Raw genomic sequence first — 20,213 nt, 5'->3', positions numbered from 1 at the left:
GTGGGTCAGTAGGCTGGGGGAGTCATGAGCAGGCTTGGGATGGGGTCAGTAGGCTGGGGGAGTATGAGCAGGCTTGGGAGTGTAGTCAGTAGGCTGGGGAGTCATGAGCGCTTGGGAGTGGGTCAGTAGCTGGGAGTAATGAGCGACTTGGGAGTGGTCAGTAGGCTGGGGAGTAATGAGCAGGCTTGGGAGTGGGTCAGTAGGCTGGGGAGTCATGAGCAGGCTTGGGAGTGTCAGTAGGCTGGGGGAGTAATGAGCAGGCTTGGGAGTGGGTCAGTAGGCTGGGGAGTAATGAGCAGGCTTGGGAGTGGGTCAGTAGGCTGGGGAGTAATGAGCAGGCTTGGGATGTTGGTCAGTAGGCTGGGGGAGTCATGAGCAGGCTTGGGAGTGGGGTCAGTAGGCTGGGGAGTCATGAGCAGGCTTGGAGTGTGGTCAGTAGGCTGGGGGAGTCATGAGCAGGCTTGGGAGTGGGGTCAGTAGGCTGGGGGAGTAATGAGCAGGCTTGGGAGTGTGGTCAGTAGGCCGGGAGTCATGAGCAGGCTTGGGAGTGTGGTCAGTAGCTGGGGGAGTAATGACACTGGAGGTGTGGTCAGTAGGCTGGGGGAGTAATGAGCAGGCTTGGGAGTGTGGTCAGTAGGCTGGGGGAGTCATGAGCAGGCTTGGGAGTGTGGTCAGTAGGCTGGGGGGGTAATGAGCAGGCTTGGGAGTGGGGTCAGCAGGCTGGGGGCTGTGGTCTCTGACCTGGAGGTAGAAGGCAGCTCCCGGTTTAGACAACTGGTTGAGGAAGTGATCGTGGAAGCCAGTCCGCAGGATGTCTTGAGCATACGTCTCGTAGGGGTCGAAGGCCAGCTCCTGGAAATAAAAAAGAAAGCTGTATCAAATGTCATGTGTTTTAACAGTCGTGCTGCTGACACTGGCCACAACCGTAGGGTGTAAGTGGGGTCAGTGAATGACAAGTAACCTTGCCTGGGACCTGAAGACTTGCGTTAGCTCCCCGAGCTAATGTCTCGGCCCGAGGCTTAAGCTCGGCGGACTAACACAGCCTTGTGGTGCACAGGAGCAATGTATTTTCAGACACAGGTGTAAGAGTAACAGAAGTGGTTCAGTGAACCACACTTGTAAAATGAGCAACCTTGCCTGGTACCTGAAAACTCATGTTAGCTCCCCAAGCTAATGCCTAAGCCTTAGCTGTCTTTGGGTGCCTGGGAGCAATTTATTTGCAGAAATAAATATACAATATATATGCTTGTAAACACACACATATCCGCACTAACATACTTTTTTTGCAGACAGCAATTTCTTAACACAGACAGCTTTACAAACACATGCATAACAATCCCCCCAACCACACACCTACCTTGGCCAGGTCTTTGAAGCAGCTGCCCACCACAAACAAGCTGGGCTCCCACAAACACCACATATACACACATGCACCCACCCACCCACAAACACACCCCCACACAAACACACCCCCACACAAACACACACCGACCTCGGCCAGGTCTTCAAAGCAGCTGCCCACCAGCGGGTGTGGGCTCCCCTCATCTGTCATCTCCACCGTGTCTTCAATAAGGCCCAGCAGCTTAAGGGTGACCTCGTGGATGTCCACGATGCGGCTGAAGATGTTCTCCACGTCCTGCAGGGGGTAGTAGAGAGGGGGAGAGAGCGAGAGAGAGGATGGGAGACAGGGAATTAAGGAACGGGAGGGAGGCAGCGAGAGAGTTGGGGGAAGAGGGGGGTGATAGAGAGATAGGTGGAAGGGGGAGATGGGGAGCACAGTAATGCAGGAAGGGGGCAGTAGAGAAGTGAGAGAGTGGTGGTAGAGAGGGGAGAAGTAGTGGAAAAAGACTAAAGTAGAGTCAAACAAAGTCATGACGGAAGACCATCGCTGCACACGTGTGTGCATGTATGCGCAAGTGTGTGTGTGTGTCTATCTCCATCTACCGCCATCACTACTCACATGGTGGGGGAAAAGCACGGCGTCGGAGGCGAAGGGTTCGCGGAACACCTTGATGATGAGGTTGAGGTCGCGCAGGTACTGTCGGACCTCGGCCATGAAGGTCTTGACCAGGTCGTAGTAGGTCTGCTCCTCATTGGTGGATGGCTCCTCGTCCATCAGGGGGAAACCGCTGATGTCCTCCTCATCCTGGTGGAACATGTCCATCAGAACCTGGAGATGGGGGGGAATAGAAGCGGCCAGACATATTCTTACCAATTACTCAAAAATATACTTTTTGCTCCCGAGTGGCGCAGCGGTCTAAGGTGCTGCATCTCAGTGCAAGAGGCGTCACTACAGTCCCTGGTTCAAATCCTGGCTGTATCATATCTGGCTGTGATTGGGAGTCCCGTAGGGTGGCGCACAATTGGCCCAGCGTCGTCCGGGTTTGGCCGGTGTAGGCCGTCATTGTAAATAAGATTTTGTTCTCAACTGACTTGCCTAGTTAAATAAAAAGAAATAATTATAGGTTGAATAGTCACACAGAGGGACATCAGCATAGACACCAGGTTGGAGTCAATTAATTTTAGTTCAGTCAATTCAGGAGGTAAACTGAAATTCAAATTCCAATTTTCTTCAGAAATGTTCTATAAAGAAAATGTAAAATTGTAATTTCAGTTTACTTCTTGAATTGAAATAGATCCTGAGAGACCAAAGCTTAGAAGCGCGAGCACACACACACACACACACACACACACACACACACACACACACTCGCTCATTCAGCTGGCATTCTTCATCAGTTTATGTTCAGAAATGACCCTATAGACTCCAGCTGTAGTGGAATATTGGCCAGTCAGTGTGGTTCCTGGGCCTTCTCACCATCACACACCACCAGCCATACTAAGGCCAACAACAACAATAGCATTTACAAGCTAATCTAATTTCATACTCACAGCAACAAAAAGGGACAATCTGGGATTGGTACAGTCATTGAATCTTGAAGAATAACACTTACATAACTAGAAATTGTTTATTGGCATATATGGCCAGTGATGTCCTGCTGGGAGATCTCATTGTAGCCGATGTTGAAGACCCTCTTCATAACGCATTACAACACATTGTGATGCACAACACAGGCGTTCCTCTCACCTTATCGGCACACATGGCCACGGTGATGTCCTGCTGGGAGATCTCGTAGTGGCGGATGTTCCTCACGTAGTTCCCTGCCAGCTTCAGGATGTCTGCTGAGATGTACTCCAACACGGCCACGATGTACACCGACACCTGGTGGTCAATCTTGTACCCTAGTACCTCCTGGACAAGGGAGAGGAATTATGGGAAAATGAGTCCACAATGTACACGTACACCTACTGTACTGGTGGTTGATATTGTACCCGAGTGCCTCCTGAATACAGAACAGGAATCATGGCAAAATGAGTCCTGGGTAAGCAGGGTCAGTGTGGTTTAACTACTGTACAATCCGACCACTGTACTTTCAAACTAATGTAAACGGTGTCGGCCTAAATGGTCCACAGAATGCAGAATGTGCAGGGTAAGAATTCCTTCAAGCGTTTTAGTTACCGGTACACATCATTGAACAGCAATTGGGCACAACAGGTACTTGAATAGCAATTAAGTCATGTGAGACGGTGATGCAAGGTAATTCGCTAAGAATTGTATAACCTGTGTTCTTAAAATGATGTCAACCACAGTAATTCTGTTGTTGCTGCACATGAATGTATGTGTATATTTCTAAAACAAAGAGCACTAGGAGCTCAGAGCAAAAAAGGTCTAAAAGAATATAAGTGGAATATTCTTCTCAAGTATCCAAAAAGAGGCATGTTTTTTTTTTTAAAGGTTGCTTGGTCACTCAAAGCATCTATGGTTAGGTGTTAGTTAGGCTTTACATTTTAGACTGCTATCATTCCTTATTTAAAGGGGCAATAGGTGACAGAGTACAAAAACATAAAAGTGCAAGAAAGTTGAGGTCTTTCAGAACTTCAACCTTTTGTATTCTTTGAAGCATGGTCTAAATTAAGTCAATCTTTGCCTCTCCTTGGAATTTTACTTCTCGTGGTTTGAGAACTCTACAGATATCTCTACAGCCACACTTCATTCTAGCCTGTGTGCAAACCCTCATACTGGCCTTTCTACATTTCTCCATACCCACCCCACAGCTTTTAACCAAAACTTTGTTTCAACTGCAGATTGCCCCTTTAATATAATTTCAAAGTATTTGGCATGGGGGGAGACATTTTGTTAAGCATCACAGGTTCATCCTGGATTTTCAATAAGTGACCAATTCCACAACACAGTTCAACGTCTCCCTCTATTGGTCAGTATAGGTATTGTGAGAAAAGTGGCCAATACCTGTACCAGGGCTGTGTTCATTCAGTAAGAACCGAAACAGAAAACATTTTTGGACAACACAAAATGTCTATTTTGTTTATTGAGTCACTTCAAAAGCAGTCCAATCAATCCTTTTTCTGTTTCATAACATTGTCACTTCCTGAAGTGTAGAACACAGACATCAGTAACCAGGCCCTGCGCAGGAGGATTACAACACTTTCAGATATACTGTGTAGAACAGCTAGAATTAATGAATAAATTAATATATGACAGACAGTCCTACTTGCAACATTCAGGACTTTTTACTGTGACTTCAGAAAGTATTCACACCCCATGAGTTTTTACACATTTTTTTGAATTTTGATTTTGTGTCACTGATCAATACCCCATAACTTCAAAGTGGAATTGTTTTGAGAAATGTTTACAAATTAATAAAAAAAGGTGAAATGTCTTGGGTCAATAAGTATTTAACCTTTTGTTATGGCAAGCCTAAATAAATTCAAGAGTAAACATGTATTTAACAAGTCACATAATAAGTTGCATGGACTCACCTTGTGCAAAAATAGAAGTTTAACATGATTTTTAAATGACTACCCCATCTCTGTACCCCACACATACAATTAGTAAGGTCCCCCAGTCAAGCAGTGAATTTCAAGCACAGATTAAACCACAAAGACCAGCAAGGTTTTCCAATGGTTCGCAAAGGGCACCTATTGGTAGGTAGATGGGTAAAAAAATAAAGCAGACATTGAATATCACTTTGAGCATGGTGCAGTTATCAATACACACAGTCACTACAAAGATACAGGTATCCTTCCTAACTCAGTTGCCGGAGAAGAAGGAAACCGCTCAGGGATTTCACCATGAGGCCAACAGTGATTTTAGAACATTTACAGAATCGAATATCTGTGAGAGCTATTAATGAAAATGGCGCCGACAGATAGGAAACTTTACAGTATTTGTTTTTTTGTGTTATTTCTTACATTATTAGCCCAGGAAATGTGTGTTATTAAATACAGCCGGGAAGAACTTTTGGATATCAGAGCGGTGGTAACTCACCAGCATTACGACCAGGAATACAACCTTCCCTCATCGGACCCTTTGTTCATACCCCCCAGGGCAATTTAACTGATTCAAGAGTATATTCTTCATCTGAGTATATTACTCGCTAATGTTCAGTCTCTGGATAATAAAGTTGACGAGCTCAGGGCGAGGATTTCCATCCAGAGAGACATCAGGGATTGTAACATACTCTGTTTCAAGGAAACATGGCACTCTTGAGATATACTGTCTGACTCCGTACAGCCAGTTGGGTCCTCAGTTCATCGCGCAGACAGAAATAAATATCTCTCCGGGAAGAAGGGCAGGGGTGTATGTTTCATGATTAACTACTCATGGCGTGATTGTGTTAACGTACAGGAACTCAACACCTTTTGTTCACCCGGCCTAGAATACCTCAATTAAATGCCGACCGTATTACCATCCAAGAGAATTCTCTTCGGTTATAGTCACAGCCGTGTGTGTATATTCCCCCTCAAGTCGATACCACGGCGGCCCTCAAAGAACTTCACTGGACTTTATGCAAACTGGAGCCACATATCCTAAGGCCGCATTTATTGTAGCTGGAGATTTTAACAAAGCAAATCTGAGAAAAGCGCAGCCAAAGGTCTATCAACACATTGACTGTAGTACTCGCGCTGCTAAAACACTCGACCACTGCTACTCCAACTTCCGGGATGCCTACAAGGCCCTCCCTTCGGCAAATCTGATCACGACTCCATTTTTGTCCTCCCTTCCTAGAAGCATAAACTCAAACAGGAAGGACCTGTGCTAAGGACTATTCAACGCTTGTTTGACCAATCAGAAATCCATGCTTCAAGATTGTTTTGATCACGCGGACTGGGATATGTTTCGGGTAGCCTCTAAGAATAACATAAATTAATACACACTGATACATTTCCTGATGAACTCAGTTACCGTATCAATGTTGTACCCACTGTGACTATTAAAACCTTCCCTAACCAGAAACCGTGGATAGATGGCAGCATTCGCGGGAAAACTGAAAGCGCAAATCATCGCATTTAACCATGGCAAGGTGACTGGGAATATGGTTGAATACAAACAGTGTAGTTATTCCCTCCGTAAGGCAATCAAACAGGCAAAACATTAGTAAAGAGACAAAGTGGAGTCGCAATTCAACAGCTCAGGCAATAGATGTATGTGGGAGGGTCTACAGACAGCCACGGACTACAAAGGGAAATCCAGCCACGTCGTGGACACCGACGTCTTGCTTCCCGACAAGCTAAACACCTTCGCCCTCTTTGAGGATAGCACAGTGCCACCGACGCGGCCCACTACCAAAGACTGTGGGCTCTCCTTCTTCGTGGCCGACGCGAGTAAGACATTTAAGCATGTTAACCCTCGCAAGGCTGCCGGCCCAGTCAAGGATCATAGCCGCGTCCTCAGAGCATGCGGAGACCAGCTGGATGGAGTGTTTACGGACATTTTCAATCTCTCCCTATCCCAGACTGCTGTCCCCACATGCTCAAGATGTCCACCGTTCTTCCTGTACCCAAGAACGCATTGGTAACTGAACAAAATGACTATCGCCCCGTAGCACTCACTTATGTCATCATGAAATGCTTTGAGAAACTAGTCAAGGATCATATCACCTCTACCTTACCTGACACCCTAGACTCACTTCAATGTGCTTACCGGCCCAATAGATCCACAGATGATGCAATTGCCATCGCACTACACTGCCCTAAGCTCATCACTAAGCTTGAGGCCCTGGGTCTGAACCCCGCCCTGTGCAACTGGGTCCTAGACTTCCTGTCGGGCTGCCAACTGGACGTGAAGGTATGAAACAACACCTCCACTTCGCTGATCCTCCACACTGGGGCCCCACAAGGATGCGTGCTAAGCCCCCTCCTGTATTCCGTGTTCACCCATGACTGTGTGGCTACGCACGCCTCCAACTCAAATCATCAAATTTGCAGACTACTACAGCAGTAGGGCTGATTACCAACAATGACGAGACAGCCTAGAGGGAGGAGGTGAGGGCCCTGGGAGTGTGGTGCCAGGAAAATAACCTCTCACCCAACATCAACAAAACAAAAGAAGCTGATCGTGGACTTCAGGAAACAGCAGAAGGAGCACCCCCTATCCACATCGACGGGACCGCAGTGGAGAAAGTGGAAAGCTTAAAGTTCCTCGGCGTACACATCACTGACAAACTGAAATGGTCCATCCACACAGACAGTGTGGTGAAGAAAGCGCAACAGCGCCACGTCAACCTCAGGAGGCTGAAAAAATGTGGCTTGGCACCTAAAACCCTCAAACTTTTACAGATGCACAATTGAGAGCATCCTGTCGGGCTGTATCACGCCTGGTATGGCAACTGCACAGCCCGCAACCGCAGGGCTCTCCAGAGGATGGTGTGGTCTGCCCAACGCCTCACTGGGGGAAAACTACTACAGGAAGGCCAAAAAGATAATCAAGGACAACAACCACTGAGCCACTGCCTGTTCACCCCGCTATCATCCAGAAGGCGAAGTCAGTACAGGTACATCAAAGCTGGAACCAAGAGACTGAAAAGCAGTTTCTCAAAGCCATCAGTGTTAAATAGCCATCACTAGCACAGAGGCTGCTGCCCTATGTACATAGACTTGAAATCACTGCAATAACATCTGCTAAACAAGTGTATGTGACAAATAACATTTGATTTCTGAGGATGGATCAACATTGTAGTTACTCTACAACACTAACCTAAATAACACAGTGAAGAGGGAAGCCTGTACAGAATAGAAATATTCAAAAACATGCATCCTGTTTGCAGTAAGGCACTAAAGTAATACTTAACTTTGTCCTGAATACAAAAGGTTTATGTTTTGGGAAAATCCAACACATCACTGAGTACCACTCTTCATATTTGCAAGTATGGTGGTGGCTGCATCATGTTATGGGTATGCTCGTCTCCGACAAGGGAAGTTAATTTTTTTATAAATAAAAAGAGTGTAGGAATATAGCTAAGCACAGGCAAAATCCTAGAGGAAAACTTGGTTCAGTCTACTTTCCAACAGACACTGGGAGACAAATTCACCTTTCACAAGACCAAATATACACTGGAGTTGCTTACCAAGACAACATTGCATGTTCCTGAGTGGCCTAGTTACAGACATAGATTTTTAAGCCGATTTATGACAAGAATTGAAAATGGATGTCTAGCAATGATCAACCACCAACTTCAGAGCTTGAAGAATTTTTTGAATAATGTGCAAATATTGTACAATCCAGGTCTGCAAAGCTCTTAGAGACTTGCCCAGAAAGACTCACAGCCTCAGGTGATTCTAACATGTATTGACTCAGTGGGTTGAAAATGATCTAATCAAGATTTGTGTGTGTGTGTATATATACACACACTCACACACAGCAAAAAAATAAACGTCCCCTTTTCAGGACACTGTCTTTCAAAGATAATTCGTAAAATTCCAAATAACTTCAGAGATCTCCATTATAAATGTGTTTAAACACTGTTTCACATGCTTGTTGAATGAACCATGAACATGCACCTGTGGAACGGTCATTAAGACACTAACAGCTTACAGACGGTAGGCAATTAAGGTCACAGAAAACTTTGGACACTAAAGAGGCCTTTCTACTGACTCTGAAAAACACCAAAAGAAAGATGCCCAGGGCCCCTGCTCATCTGCGTGAAAGTGCCTTAGGCATGCTGCAAGGAGGCATGAGGACTGCAGATGTGGCCAGGGCAATAAATTGCAATGTCCGTACTGTGAGACGCCTAAGACAGCTCTACAGGGAGACAGGACGGACAGCTGATCGTCCTCGCAGTGGCAAACCACGTGTGACAAGACCTGCACAGGATCGGTATATTCGAACATCTTACCTGTAGGACAATGACAGGATGGCAACAACAACTGCCTGAGTTACACCAGGAACGCACAGTCCCTCCATCAGTGCTCATACTGTCCGAAATAGGCTGAGAGAGGCTGGACTGAGGCCTTGAAGGCCTGTTGTAGGCAGGTCCTCACCAGACATCACCGACAACAACGTCACCTATGGACACAAACCCATCGTCGCTGGACCAGACAGGACTGGCAAAAAGTGCTCGTCACTGACGAGTCGCGGTTTTGTCTCACCAGGGGTGATGGTCGGATTCGCTTTTATCATCGAAGGAATGAGCATTACACCGAGGCCTGTACTCTGGAGCGGGATCGATTTGGAGGTGGAGGGTCCGTCATGGTCTGGGGCAGTGTGTCACAGCATCATCGGACTGAGCTTGTTGTCATTGCAGGCAATCTCAACGCTAAGCGTTACAGGGAAGACGACATCCTCCCTCATGTGGTACCCTTCCTGCAGGCTCATCATGACATGATCCTCCAGCATGACAATGCCACCAGCCATACTGCTCGTTCTGTGCGTGACGTATTGCAAGACAGGAATGTCAGTGTTCTGCCATGGCCAGCGAAGAGCCCGGATCTCAATCCCATTGAGCACGTCTGGAACCTGTTGGATCGGAAGGTGAGGGCTAGGGCCATTCCCCCCAGAAGTGTCCGGAAACTTGCAGGTGCCTTGGTGGAAGAGTGGGGTAACATCTCACAGCAAGAACGGGCTAATCTGGTGCAGTCCATGAGGAGATGCACTGCAGTACTTAATGCAGCTGGTGGCCACACCAGATACTGACTGTTACTTTTTATTTTGACACCTCCTGTGTTCAGGGACACATTCCATTTCTGCTCGTCACATGTCTGTGGAACTTGTTCAGTTTATGTCTCAGTTGTTGAATCTTGTTATGTTCAAACAAATATTTACACATGTTAAGTTTTCTGAAAATAAACACAGTTGACAGTGAGAGGATGTTTCTTTTTTTGCTGAGTTTATACATATACATATACACACACACACAGTTAGTCAGAAGTGTACATACACCTTAGCCAAAGACATTTTAACTCAGTTTCACAATTCCTGACATTTAATCCTAGTAAAAATTCCCTGTTTTAGGTCAGTTAGGATCACCACTTTATTTTAAGAATATGAATTGTCAGAATAATAGTTGAGAATTATTTATTTCAGCTTTTATTTCTTTCATCACATTCCCAGTGGGTCAGAATTTTACATACACTCAATTAGTATTTGGTAGCATTGCCTTTAAATTGTTTAACTTGGGTCAAACGTTTTGGGTAGCCTTCCACAATAAGTTGGGTGAATTTTGCCCCATTCCTCCTGACAGAGCTGGTGTAACTGAGTCAGGTTTGTAGGCCTCCTTGCTAGCACACGCTTTATCAGTTCTGCCTAAAAATGTTGTACAGGGTTGAGGTCAGGGCTTTGTGATGGCCACTCCAATACCTTTACTTTGTCAACCTTAAGCCATTTTGCCACAACTTTGGAAGTATGCTTGGAGTCATTGTCCATTAAGAAAACCCATTTGCAACCAAGCTTTAACTTCCTGACGTTTTGAGATGTTGCTTCAATATATCCACATAATTTTCCTTGCTCATTGTGCCATTCCATTTTGTGAAGTGCACCAGTCCCTCCTGCAGCAAAGCACCCCCACAACATGATGCTGCCACCCCCATACTTCACGGTTGGGATGGTGTTCTTCGGCTTGCAAGCCTCCCCCTTTTCCCTCCAAACATAACAATGGTCATTATGGCAAAACAGTTCTATTTTTGTTTCATCAGACCAGAGGACATTTCTCCAAAAAGTATGATCTTTGTCCCCCATGTGCAGTTGCAAACCATAGTCTGCCTTTTTAATCGCGGTTTTGGAGCAGTGGCTTCTTCCTGGCCATATCGGCAGTCCTCATGCCTCCTTGCAGCATGCCTAAGGCACGTTTACGCAGATGAGTAGGGACCCTGGGGATTTCAGCAGAAAGGCCTCTTTAGTGTCCTAAGTTTTCATAACTGTGACCTTATTAGAAAACAATGCATTTGGTGGACTCTAAGATGGACTCACTGATGGTTGAAGATGATGAGCGATCGGCAAAGGCAATCAACATCGCTCTAATCACAGTCAGAAGACAGTTGAATAAACTTGAGTGGACTTATGGAAAGGCTCTGTAAGACATTTTTTCAAATATATATTTATTCCCCCCCCCCAGAACATTAACCATGTGTGTTCTCTTGTTTTGTACTGTTCTCTAGTTGACCCAATAATTCTTCTGACAATCTAAGAACTTTGGTTACTGCAGGCCCAGATCAAAGCTGGTGAGAGAGGTGTTTTTGGGACAACGTCGTGTCTATTGTCCTGCCAAAGGCCTCCAGGGCCGACAGAGAAGTTCCTTACTTTTTCCCCCTTCCACTTGCCTCTTCCATTTATTCCCATAGTAATTCGTTATGGTTTGCATTGAAAATGAGGGCATAAACTGGGTCAAGATGCCAGCAGAGTACCGTAAGTAGACCTTCATGAAGTAAAATAAAAGGTTAAATAAAAATTAATTAATTAAAAAAGACCTACAACTTTTAACAGCACATTACTCAACACTAGTGAGACTCATGTCGCCTACGGTAGGCCTACAGTATATCTACAAATATTTTGTAGGTCTCCTGATTTAAACTCGATCGAACTTGTTGCCACTAAAATGTAGTTGAAATAAACAAGTGCATGTTTGCCTGGCATGGATTGTGACACCATCTCGTTCCTCGCCCTCTTCAACTCCGCCAATGCGGCCTGACTCTCCGCCAATAATTACATTTAGAGGATTGAAGGATTCAAAACTAATATATAAGGGGCATTTTTCGTTAGATATTCTCACAGACCAGATTTCCCCTAAGGGGCTTAATCTAATAATAATGGAGGGTTAATAGTCGCTTTGTAAATAAGAACGCATTATGAAAGGAAAATTACATGCGCAAGAGACGGTGGTATATATTTTTATTCATCACAATTTTCTTTAACCAATTTTGGTCTTTAATCCAGGGCCGACAGACAAGTTCTGTCGGCCCTGGATGGCTCGTTTAAAAATAATGGCTTGTTTAAAAATAAGGATATGTTGGATATGATTTCATTTCAAATAATCAAAAGTGAGCATTTGTAATCTGAATAAAGGGAAAAAGGCCATTCTTGAACATGGGGTGAGACATTCTTACTAATTTGTAAATAAATTCAGTTTGTTATTTAGAATTATTTATTTCTGTTTTTAGATGGAGAGAAACCAAAAGACTACCGTGCCTATTTTTTTTGAAAATCATCAATCCACATGAAGTGAAATTCCCCCATTGTATTTACCCAAGTTCTCTCTTAACTCCAGGACCACCAACAGTTTTTGTTGTTGTTGCCTGATGCAGGACTCTAGTGCCAAAGGAGAGACTGACTGAAAACTCCTCCATTAACTGCCACAGTTTAGACTACCGAGGTAATTTTGCAGGGCTCTGGCAGTGCTCCTCCTTGCACAAAGGCGGAGGTAGCGGTCCTGCTGCTGGGTTGTTGCCCTCCTACGGCCTCCTCCACCGTCTCCTGATGTACTGGCCTGTCTCCTGGTAGCGCCTCCATGCTCTGGACACTACGCTGACAGACACAGCAAACCTTCTTGCCACAGCTCGCATTGATGTGCCATCCTGGATGGGCTGCACTACCTGAGCCACTGTGTGGGTTGTAGACTCCGTCTCATGCTACCACTAGAGTGAAAGCACCGCCAGCATTCAAAAGTGACCAAAACATCAGCCAGGAAGCATAGGAACTAGAAGTGGTCTGTGGTCACCACCTGCAGAACCACTCCTTTATTGGGGGTGTCTTGCTAATTGCCTATAATTTCCACCTGTTGTCTATTCCATTTGCACAACAGCATGTGAAATTTATTGTCAATCAGTGTTGCTTCCTAAGTGGACAGTTTGATTTCACAGAAGTGTGATTGACTTGGAGTTACATTGTGTTGTTTAAGTGTTCCCTTTATTTTTTTGAGCAGTGTATATATATATATATTCAGCGAGTAATAGGCTACATTTGGTCATTATGGTATATACTGTATTAAAAAAACTAATATAATTTAGCAATATAGACAATGTATAATTTTTGCTAGTATGTTCACTACTTTCCCTAAAATAAATAAGCTTAGTGAGTAGATTGTTGAGCACTTCTTTTCACTCTCGACAGCTCATGTGTGCCGTGTGAAGGCATCAATTCATGTACTGCTCGCATGCTCAAGAAGTTGTGATTGGCGAGGAGCGTGGTTGAATGAACGGCCAATCATTTCGCTCAAATACAAATAGCATGAGCATGTGCAGTCTTCAATGGTTTTCAATAGCATACTGCGACAGAGAAGGTAAACTGGAAAGAAAAAAAGTGCTGAGAAGATATTGGCCCAGCATGTTTTTACTGGCCAGCGGGCAACCATTAATGTCAGATCCTGCTAAAAGTGTCCAGTAAGAAACGTACATTTACGCTTTCCATTTCAAATTGCTTTGCCCTACTGAACATGACCCAGACATTTGGGATTATGGGTTACCTTGAGCAGCGGGTGGATCTTATCCACGGGCAAGGCCAAAGGATTCCTCCTCTTCCTCTTTTCAATGGCCGCCTGGGCATCAGCGATAGCCCATTTGTCGATAGGGTGAGGGAAACTCTTCTGCACTCGCTCCTGAGGGGAGGAAAGGAGGGAAGGAGTGAGGGAGATCGAGAGCCCTTTAATAGTGCAATACTTTTGACCAGAGCCCTATGGGCCATTGTCAAATGTAGTGGAATACATAGGGAATAGGTTGCCATTTGGGCTGCAGACAGGGCCTTACTTATCTCTTATTTACTTTAATTACATATTTCCTGGTACTCTATGGATGCAGCAGCATTAGAGTACCAGGAAATATGTAAACATGCCTCCTTCTCCTTCAAACTGCCCTATGACACTTTACACCACTTTTTTTTTTTTTGTCGCAGACATTTCACAAGGGACTTTTCCCTTAAAAAGGGACATCGAACAGGTTATGTCAATGGGAGGGCGGGTACGTGACATGTACATGTCAAGTCACACTTTCCACTAGAGGCACTACCAGGATGTCCTTCCCTTGACGTAGGAGTTGGTCTAAGAGTTACTGTAACCCTTTAAAAAAGGGTGAGCACTACAAAATACATCCACAGTTAACAGAGGACATCTTCATAAGCACTACATAAAAATGAATACGCGCTTATGTCAACAACTTCAAGTTGACATAGGCTTTCTGAGGCCTAGGCATTTACAAAATGTTTGTGTTGTATATTAGAGGGAATCAAACATGTATGTTGTGCCTACAAAGGTGTTAAGGAACTCCTTATGAATGTGTTATGTAGTTCTTATGTAGGGTACATACATAGTAAACAAACAATACAAATTTCCCGCAATCCGTTGGATCCAACGGGTCACAAATTACAATACACACAAGCACAAATGAGTGTGGCCAATCATCAACCCTGGCAGGTCAATGGTTAAAAAGGGGGCACAGGTCAAGGGTTAAAGTTCTTACAGACTGGGTCACAGGGAGAGGTCAACAGAAAGTGAGAGCACAGAACTAAGGGAGGCGTAAACATGGTAAAAAGAGACCACATATCCATGGTTTGACTTTACCATGCCCCATGGCGAGGGCCATGGACCCGAAAAAGCACCTGTGGATTTCACGTGATCCGTCTGCTCGCGAAAATGAGTCAAGGTGGACAAAACAAAAACAAGAGGTGAAAACAGGTTGGCCCTCTAAAACATGGACTGAACAAAGAAAGATTTCAGATGTTTTCTGCATTAACTCATGTCAGTTATCATTGTAAAATAAATCAACACAATAGCAGTGGCCATTAGTGTGATGATGCGCAAGAAAACATACTGTTAAATGACATAAAACCAAACTAGAACTAAAAAGGTCATCATATTCAAAATATGAGACTGTTGCGTGTTCTGTTCAAATGATTGTCAAAGCAATAGGAGTCAAAATACATATGTCCGCAAATAGCTTAACTTTTCTACCTTTCACTTTGGGTAAATGGATTGGATTCATAAGAATACAAATGGACAAAAACAGAGTTATATCTCAGTGCAAAACAAACCGCCTAAAGAACACCATGATCTGAGCTGAAAAGAAATTAAACTTCACAAACATTTACAATTTCCCCTTTTTGGTTGGGGACATAAATCAACATCCTCCTTTACGGGAACCCTGACTTAACCAGCTGTCAATAAAAAGTGGGTCTGCTAGAGAATAAAATTAAGCTGAATGCTATGATACGCTGTGAGCGACGTTAAAGCGGCAATCAGCAGTTGAAACAATAACAAAGCGGACTCCCTGCCCCGGTTTGGTAAAAAGCTGAGGGATGGGGCTAGAGAAATGTAACCACTCAAATTCATAGACAGAGCTATGGATGCAAGGACCGCCCATCCATTATATCAAAATTATAGTTTTAACCATGTTTTGAGGCTATATAGTGATTGTTGCGTTTATATTTTTGTTCAGTGTAGCAACTGCTGATTGCCCCTTTAAGTAGAAGTAGCCCCTAACCACTGGTCAAGGGTCAGTTTATTTCCCGGACCATAGGTTAAAGTGAGAGGATCAGGGGAACAGTCGTCTGATCCCAGACCTGTGATTTAGAGGCAACTTCTACCTCGCCGCAGTTCATTGATCTGTTGTTGATGCCCTGAGGGATTCTGAACGGGAAGGTCTGCTCACTCTTTTTCTGCTCCCAAACGGGATCTTTTAATACAACACAATCACAACGAGTCAACTTAATTGTGATTGAAATGTTGTGATTTTATCACCTGGGCCTAAGCTTTAGTAAAAGATCACATTTGAAGCACACATTCCCTTTTTCTCTATGTATTGGACCTTTTTGTCCAAAGCTCTCGTTATTGCTTTGGAAGTGTACAAAACCACCCTCTGTTTATACTCTGTAAAAAAGGGGGTCAACAAGGTTTTAGGTCTTGTTGCGCTATTGACGGAGATCTTCACCTCCACGTCCTGCACGCTGCGTGGCTGTGCCTGGCAGAGCATGCTGAGCAGCAGCAGGATCAGCTCCTCGATGTACTGCAGCGCATCCTCCTGGGACGACAGCTTGGGATGCACCTGGCTCAGCACCTTCACAGAGACAGAGATGTGCATTAGTTCAGTATGAGTAAAAAAAAATTAAAAAAATCAACTGTTAAAAAAGGTTGGATTGGTAGAATGTGGTAAACATGTATGAGTTCAGTATAGGTGGAGTTGATTATCATATAATTTTTTTAATAAACTGTTAAAAAGCTTGGAGTGCATCTGGCTCAGCAGCTTTACACAGAAACTAAGAGAGATGTGGCTAGGCTACTAATTCAGTACAGATTGCCGCTGGGCCCAAACTGGTTGACTCAATGGTGTTTCCATGGAATAGAATGAACGTGGAAAACTGATTGAATTTGCAAAAAGTAATCAACATAAAAGGAATTGAGACATTTCGTAATTTTTTTTCACCCAATTTTGAACCTAAATCCAATGACACAGTTCAAATGTTTGTTGATTACACGTTAGTTGACGACGCAATCAAATGCAAATCTAAACTAGACGTTGAAGTGACGTCTATGTTTAAAAAAAAAAAAAAAAAAGATCAAACTGTTAAAAACCTCGGGGTGCAACTGGAGAGACATTTTCTAGTGTAGCATAGTTTGGGTTTTTCACACCTAGTCCCTTTTCAGGTAATTTTTGTGAACTCGGTGCCGTTCGCTTAATGTTTTGTGCAGTGTGAACACGCCAAAAGAACTCAGACCCCTTAAAAGAGCCCCAAAAGCAAACCGAATTGAGACCATTGTGAGAGGTGGTCCGAATTGGGTTTGCTTGAATTTCCGCATCACACACTAGGCTACTGCAGCAGCGTTTCCCCTGCCATAAGCCCTCACATTGGTGCCACAAGAGAGAGAAGATGAAGTAACACTTTACTTGACACCCAGCGTCATAACACGTTATTACACGGTCATAACCGTGTCACGTCGTAACAGCCGACATAACACTGTCATGACATATATTTAGACCTGTTGTGACATATTGTGTCATTTTATGGCTGTTATGACACCTACATAGGAGTGGAAAGGAAACTTCTTCACAGAAAAAAAAACTTATTTGAATAAATTTGGGTTTTGACACTCTTAAGTAGGTGTCATAACCAGCCATAAAATAATGCAATATGTCACAACAGGTGTAAATATATGGGTCATGACAGTGTTATGACAAGTTATGTCAGCTGTTATGAGATATGACATGGTTTTGACCGTGTCATAACGTGTTACAGAAGATGATGTGCAGGGTCACATAAAAAACGAAGTGCATGTTTGGATACTGATTAGCGATTGTTAAGGATGCACAGAACTTCCAAAATGTGTGGAGGTTTTGTTCAGACGAAATCAAATAAAATGTTATTGGTCACATACACATGGTTAACAGATGATAATGTGAGTGTAGCGAAATGCTTGTGCTTCTAATTCCGACAGTGCTGTAATATCTAACAATTCCCCAACAACTACCGAATACACACAAATCTAAAAAGGGATGAATGAGAATATGTACATATAAATATATGGATGAGCGATGGCCGAGCGGCATAGGCAAGGTGCAATAGATGGTATAAAATACAGTATATACATATGATAAGTAATGTAAGATATTTAAACATTATTAAATTGGCATTATTTAAAAGTGGCATTGTGTAAAGTGACTCGTGATCCATTTATTAAAGTGGCCAGTGATTGGGTCTCAATGTAGGCAGCAGCCTCTCTGAGTTAGTGATTGCTGTTTGGCAGTCCGATGGCCGAGATAGAAGCCGTTTTTCAGTCTCTCAGTCTCAGCTTTGATGCATCTGTACTGACCTCGCCTTCTGGATGGTAGCGGTGTGAACAGGCAGTGGCTCGGGTGGTTGTTGTCCTTGATGATCATTTTGGCCTTCCTGTGACATCGGGTGCTGTAGGTATCATGGGGGGCAGGTAGTTTGCCCCCGGTGATGTGTTGTGCAGACCACACTACCCTCTGGAGAGCCCTGCGGCTGCGGGCGGTGCAGTTGCCGTACCAGGCTGTGATACAGCCCAAAAGGGTGCTCTCGATTGTGCATCTGTAAAAAAGTTTGTCAGGGTTTTGGGTGACAACCCCTTCAGTTTCCTGAGGTTGAAGAGGTGCTGTTGCACCTTCTTCACCACACTGTCTGTGTGGGTGGACCATTTTAGTTTGTCTGTGATGTGTACGCCAAGGAACGTGAAGCTTTCCACCTTCGATGTGGATTGGGGGGGGGGGGGGTTCTCCCTCTGCTGTTTCATGTCCACGATCATCTCCTCTGTATTGTTGACATTGAGGTTGTTTTCCAAACACCACACTCCGAGTGCCCTCAACTACTCCCTGTAGGCTGTCTCGTCGTCGTTGGTAATCAAGCCCACTACTGTTGTGTCGTCTGCAAATTTGATGATTGAGTTGGAGGCGTGCATGGCCACGCAGTCGTGAATGAATGGGGAGTACAGGAGGGGGCTGAGCACGCATCCTTGTGGGGCCCCAGTGTTGAGGATCAACGAAGTGGAGATTTTGTTTCCTACCCTCACCACCTGGGGGCGGTACATCAGAAAGTCCAGGACCCAATTCTACAGGGCGTGGTTGAGACCCGGGGCCTCCAGCTTGATGATGAGCTCGGAGGGTACTATGGTGTTGAATGCTGAGTTGTAGTCAATGAACAGCATTCTTACAGGTATTCCTCTTGTCCAGATGGGATAGGGCAGTGTGCAGTCCTTGTTTCCGGGCCACGACGGTGGCACTGTTTTATCCTCAAAGCGGGCAGAGAAGGTGTTTAGTTTGTCTGGAAGCGCGGCGGTGTCCTTGACGTGGCTGGTATTCTTTTTGTAGTCCGTAATTTTCTGTAGACCCTGCCACATATGTCTCGTGTCTGAGCTGTTGAATTGCGACTCCGCTTTGTCCCTTTACCGGCATTTTGCTTGTTTGATTGCCTTGCAGATGGAACAACTACACTGTTTATATTCAGCCATATTCCCAGATCTCTTTCCATGGTTAAATGCGGTGGTTTGCACTTTCAGTTTTGCGAAAGCCACCATCCATCCACGGTTTCTGGTTAGGGTAGGTTTTAATAGTAACAGTGGGTACAACATCTCCAATGCACTTCCTTATAAACTCACTCACTGAGTCAGCGTATAGATCGATGTTGTTCTGAGGCTGACCGGAACATATCCCAGTCCTGGTGATCAAAACAATCTTGAAGCATGAATTCCGATTGGTCAGACCAGCGTTGAAGGGTTCTAGTCACCGGTATTTGTTTGCAATATGTGATCTATAGGCTAAGATAGCTTCATACACTGTTTATTAAATTGTAGGGTATGAATAGTGTGAGATGGCAACATATTTGGTGAAAATCACAACATGGGGTACAAAATAAATTCAAGCTCTTAAAGGGGTAGTAGCCTACATTCGGTATACAATTTTCAATAACAGCATTATTTAATCTGCAGTTATTATTCTGCTATTTATTCTGTTACCAATAATATTTACATGTTAGTAGTATCTTCTGATTGTATTTAGTTAAAATATTAGACATAATTGTAATCTATTAGCTTCCAAAATGTATGTAGGCATTAGTGTGAAATACTTAAAGGAAAGGTTCACCGATTTTGAATGTTATACTGTTTTTGTGCATCTCTGAGTGATGTTCTATCGATACCCTTGGGTGATTTAATGTGTATCGGAGTTATTGGCGTTCAAGCAGGCAGAATCCGTCCGGTATGACGCAGCACTATGACAAAGTCGCACTCACTACACTGGAAGTTAATAGGAATACGACTTTCAGATCTCAAAAACATCTATCTACTTACTGCCTCTGATCTTGCGGAATCACTAAACACACATGCTTTGTTTGTAAATTATGTCTGTTGGAGTGTGCTCCTGGCTGTCCGTAAGTAAACAGAAAAAATATATATTTTTTAAATGGTGCCGTCTTGTTTGCTTTATAA

At 44.2% G+C, this 20,213-nt stretch overlaps 1 protein-coding gene across 1 annotated transcript in view; it reads right to left on the bottom strand.

Moving 5' to 3' along the window:
- LOC111957031 (son of sevenless homolog 1) overlaps nucleotides 1-20,213 on the bottom strand; it is a gene marked incomplete at its 3' end in the record, with an annotated part of 70,857 nt that overhangs the window by 35,813 nt on the left and 14,831 nt on the right. Inside the window, exons 2-7 of the mRNA XM_023978114.3 lie at nucleotides 16,207-16,332; nucleotides 13,752-13,883; nucleotides 3,089-3,253; nucleotides 1,961-2,170; nucleotides 1,493-1,636; nucleotides 742-852 (exon numbers count right to left, since the gene is read on the bottom strand). Of these exons, the coding sequence (XP_023833882.2) occupies nucleotides 742-852; nucleotides 1,493-1,636; nucleotides 1,961-2,170; nucleotides 3,089-3,253; nucleotides 13,752-13,883; nucleotides 16,207-16,332 (888 nt within the window). The remainder of the gene's footprint in view (nucleotides 1-741; nucleotides 853-1,492; nucleotides 1,637-1,960; nucleotides 2,171-3,088; nucleotides 3,254-13,751; nucleotides 13,884-16,206; nucleotides 16,333-20,213) is intronic.

The sequence above is a fragment of the Salvelinus sp. IW2-2015 genome, linkage group LG1, assembly GCF_002910315.2.
Source record: "Salvelinus sp. IW2-2015 linkage group LG1, ASM291031v2, whole genome shotgun sequence".
Lineage (NCBI taxonomy): Eukaryota > Metazoa > Chordata > Actinopteri > Salmoniformes > Salmonidae > Salvelinus > Salvelinus sp. IW2-2015.
This window is presented reverse-complemented; position numbering and strand designations above follow the sequence as displayed.